The sequence below is a fragment of the Onychostoma macrolepis genome, chromosome 06 (genome assembly GCF_012432095.1).
Source record: "Onychostoma macrolepis isolate SWU-2019 chromosome 06, ASM1243209v1, whole genome shotgun sequence".
Lineage (NCBI taxonomy): Eukaryota > Metazoa > Chordata > Actinopteri > Cypriniformes > Cyprinidae > Onychostoma > Onychostoma macrolepis.
Genome location: NC_081160.1, coordinates 262,413 through 265,596, shown reverse-complemented (window position 1 = coordinate 265,596; position 3,184 = coordinate 262,413). Strand labels below are relative to the sequence as shown.

Here is a 3,184-nt window from a genome sequence, read left to right as displayed (position 1 = left end):
CCAAGTGAAGTCATTTAATATGTGTCCGCTGCAGCTCGATATACACAACAATTGAAGATATTAGAAGACATGTTTGTCTTAAGAGTTTTATAGTGACATAGCTTATGTTACATGATGATTATGATTTTGTAAGTAAATGTAATTAACATCAAAATAAATTCACAAGAGCAAGTATATTGTTTGTACATGTTTATTTACATTAAAGGCAAAATAACTGAAATAATAAGAGCACAAGTATAGATCTGGAACTTCTTTAAGTCTGTCTAAATATCATGAAGTAAATGCAATGTCTTGTGGTCCATATCCTTTCCTTAGGAAGGTGTGCTAGACACTGATTAATGTGACATAAAAATACTACATATTTATATATTTTTCTATTGTATTGTGGGTGACACTTTCATAAACGTTTCTATGCTCCACTGATTATATAATGGTAAATATTATAATATCCTACCACAACAACAGTGATCAGCAATAATGATAAGCCTAATACTCACAATAAAAATAATAAGGTCATATAGATCATAACACTGTCTCGGAGGTAAAAAAGTGGATTATCCTTCATCTAAAATGTTTGTCTTTTCATCCTGAAATGCGAGGCAAATGTTGGATCACAATAATGAGGAACCACAGTTTCCACAAATCCTTCACTCGATTGGGATGTTCTCTTTTATTCTGGACAGCAAGGGCAGTGACTGTAACATCCAGCGTATTTTGCAGTATTAAACATATTTATACCGATTTCATCAGGCTCCGAAAATTCTTCAAAAAGAACACAAAGAATGGCTTTCTCAGCTGCCATAGTTGCAACACTTGCGTCATCAGAACAAGGTGTTCAACGCACCATTTCCATTTTGCACCGTTTTTTCGGGGCTGAACGCAGCCATGATCTTGACTCTTAAGAAACTTTAATTAATGCGGTCACATAACAAATCTGCTCCAAAGATCAAATTAAATGAATTGCTAATTACAACATTGAAATAAAAATGTAAAGCCTGTACAAATACTAGAAATCGTGAAAATAAATAATTGGGAATCATGAAAAAAATTTAACAAAAACAGTGCACATTTCATTTATCTATTATACCATTTATGTAGTTTTGTTCGCTTGGCTGTTTCCTTATAAAAGTCCAGAAGTTTGTCAAGTTTCACGTCAGGTGTCTTTTTTAATTATATGATGTCATTACGTTGCTGATCATGGTTTCGAGTATCGATACAGCTGCCCTTTTTGGGGAACACAAGAACGAGCAGTAATCTCAGACGACTTATTCCAGATATTTTAATCAAATCCACAAATTTGTTTGAAGAACCAAATTAGGCAGAGATCAGTTATCAGGATTAGACGATCTGGACTCTTTCAAATCATCTCAGAAGTATTAAGTGAGGTACAAAGAACAGGTCCCTGAACAGAACAAGGAGTATAAATACTAATGCAAACGAGGGCCTAATGACTTGATAAATTGAACACAGGTGAACTGAATGACGTAATCAGGGCAACTAATGAAAACTAGCTCAAAGGACTTAAACACACTTGATATCAAGTAAAGCATAAAAGCAGAGCTCTTTGTGAAACTCCACAAAATCGTCCTCTGAAATTCTGAAGGTAACGATCTGAAAATCAAGGTGAGTTTTTGGCACAAAGACCTACTGAATAACTTTGTCTTTAAAATACATTGTGAATACAACATGCTCAGTATATGAGTGCAGACAATTCACTTTTTCTGCTTATTAATTGTCAAGTTCATGGCAATGCTGGGAAGTCTGCTGCTCTTCATCATGTTCTCCATGGGAAACACAGAAGGTGAACAAAACGCTTATCTGTTTAAATCCTCATTCCACTTTAAAAACTTGTTCCGCCAAACCTTTGGCATTTTGTAGCTTTATGAAGAGGGATAGTGAGACATATACAGTATTGTGTTGACTCCTATTTGCATAATGAGTGATAATGTGACTATTACAAGACTAACATATGTACAGTAGACCTACCTTATCCAGTTGGTATAGATAAAAACTGCCACTATGGATGGACACCTTTTGGAGACCGCTGCTACAAGTTCTTCTCTCAGTCGATTAGCTGGATCGCAGCAGAGGTAAAGCCTTAGTTACAAGGCAACTTTTTTTAAAGTAAAACTTCCTTAATTTTTCTTTTTAGAAAACTAGACTGCAACTAATCCATCAGAGCAGATTTTGTTAAATGTAAGTGACATCTTGCTAAAGACCACTTATTTTTATTTTTCTAATGTCTCTTTAGAGAAAGTGTATAGATCAGCATGCAAATCTGGCATCTGTGCACAGTGAACTGGAAAACGATTTTCTGTTGAGTCTGGTGCCATCTTCTAAACGATGTTGGTTTGGTGTTCATGATGGTGTACAAGTAAGTTGCGTGGACTAAAGAGATTTATTTGTTTGAGACCATTGTTTCTAATGAAGATGGTTTAACTTCAAAGCCAAACTAAATGAAGTTCTTTATGTAGTCTGAGTACAGAAGAGCACTTTTAATCACTCTTTGCTCTTTAGGAAGGAGCGTGGTTGTGGAGTGATGGAACCCCATATGACTACACCAACTGGTGCGCTGATGAACCTAACAATATTAATGTCGAGAACTGTGGAGAGATCAGCTGGACCTGTAAGAATGCAGTGTAGTTTTTTACTTTCAATTATTTACCATCCTAAAACTTCACAAATAATAACACATTGGCTCCTGTTCTAACACTACTGTAACAATCATAACTTATTTAATTTTTCCACCCTCCAGCTGACCGTTGCTGGAATGATGCTGGCTGTTCTGCCTCAGTGGGCTATGTTTGTGCTAAAGACCTGTGAGATCCTACGCAGTCATCCTGCTCCAGTTACTTTGATTGGACTACATTTAGTTTCTGAACTCCTCTTTACAGAATGTTCTCAACCGATCTCTTAATACTGAAACGCCCCTCGAATCAATAAAAGCATTAAAGCAAACCTTGTGTGTTGTGGTGTTTAATCAAAATCATGTGTAATATTGTTATGAGAATATGGTTTGTAGAATGGCGTTAGGCATTAAGTGATGTGCTTGTCTTGCTGTAGATGCAGAAAGAAAATTAGTATTTTGCAACTAATGTAATTCTCAGGCATAGATAAAACAAATTTGGTTAATATCAAAACATATTAACTATGCCATTATCATAGCTTGAGAATGCAGTGTAAA

At 35.5% G+C, this 3,184-nt stretch overlaps 1 protein-coding gene across 3 annotated transcripts; it reads left to right on the top strand.

Annotated features, from left to right (window-relative positions):
• The first annotated feature begins 1,525 nt into the window (after window positions 1–1,525).
• Window positions 1,526–2,958, top strand: LOC131542567 (type-2 ice-structuring protein-like). 3 transcript variants are annotated; one of them, XM_058779382.1, is made up of 6 exons: window positions 1,526–1,623; window positions 1,741–1,801; window positions 1,981–2,090; window positions 2,252–2,374; window positions 2,518–2,626; window positions 2,756–2,958. In XM_058779382.1, the coding sequence occupies exons 2-6, from the start codon at window positions 1,744–1,746 to the stop codon at window positions 2,821–2,823; spliced, it is 468 nt and encodes a 155-aa protein (XP_058635365.1). In that variant the 5' UTR covers window positions 1,526–1,623; window positions 1,741–1,743; the 3' UTR covers window positions 2,824–2,958. The 3 variants fall into 3 exon arrangements, with proteins under 3 accessions (XP_058635365.1, XP_058635364.1, XP_058635366.1); XM_058779381.1 differs by having other exon boundaries at window positions 1,527–1,623; window positions 1,978–2,090; XM_058779383.1 differs by having other exon boundaries at window positions 1,530–1,623; window positions 1,996–2,090.
• Window positions 2,959–3,184: the final 226 nt, after the last annotated feature.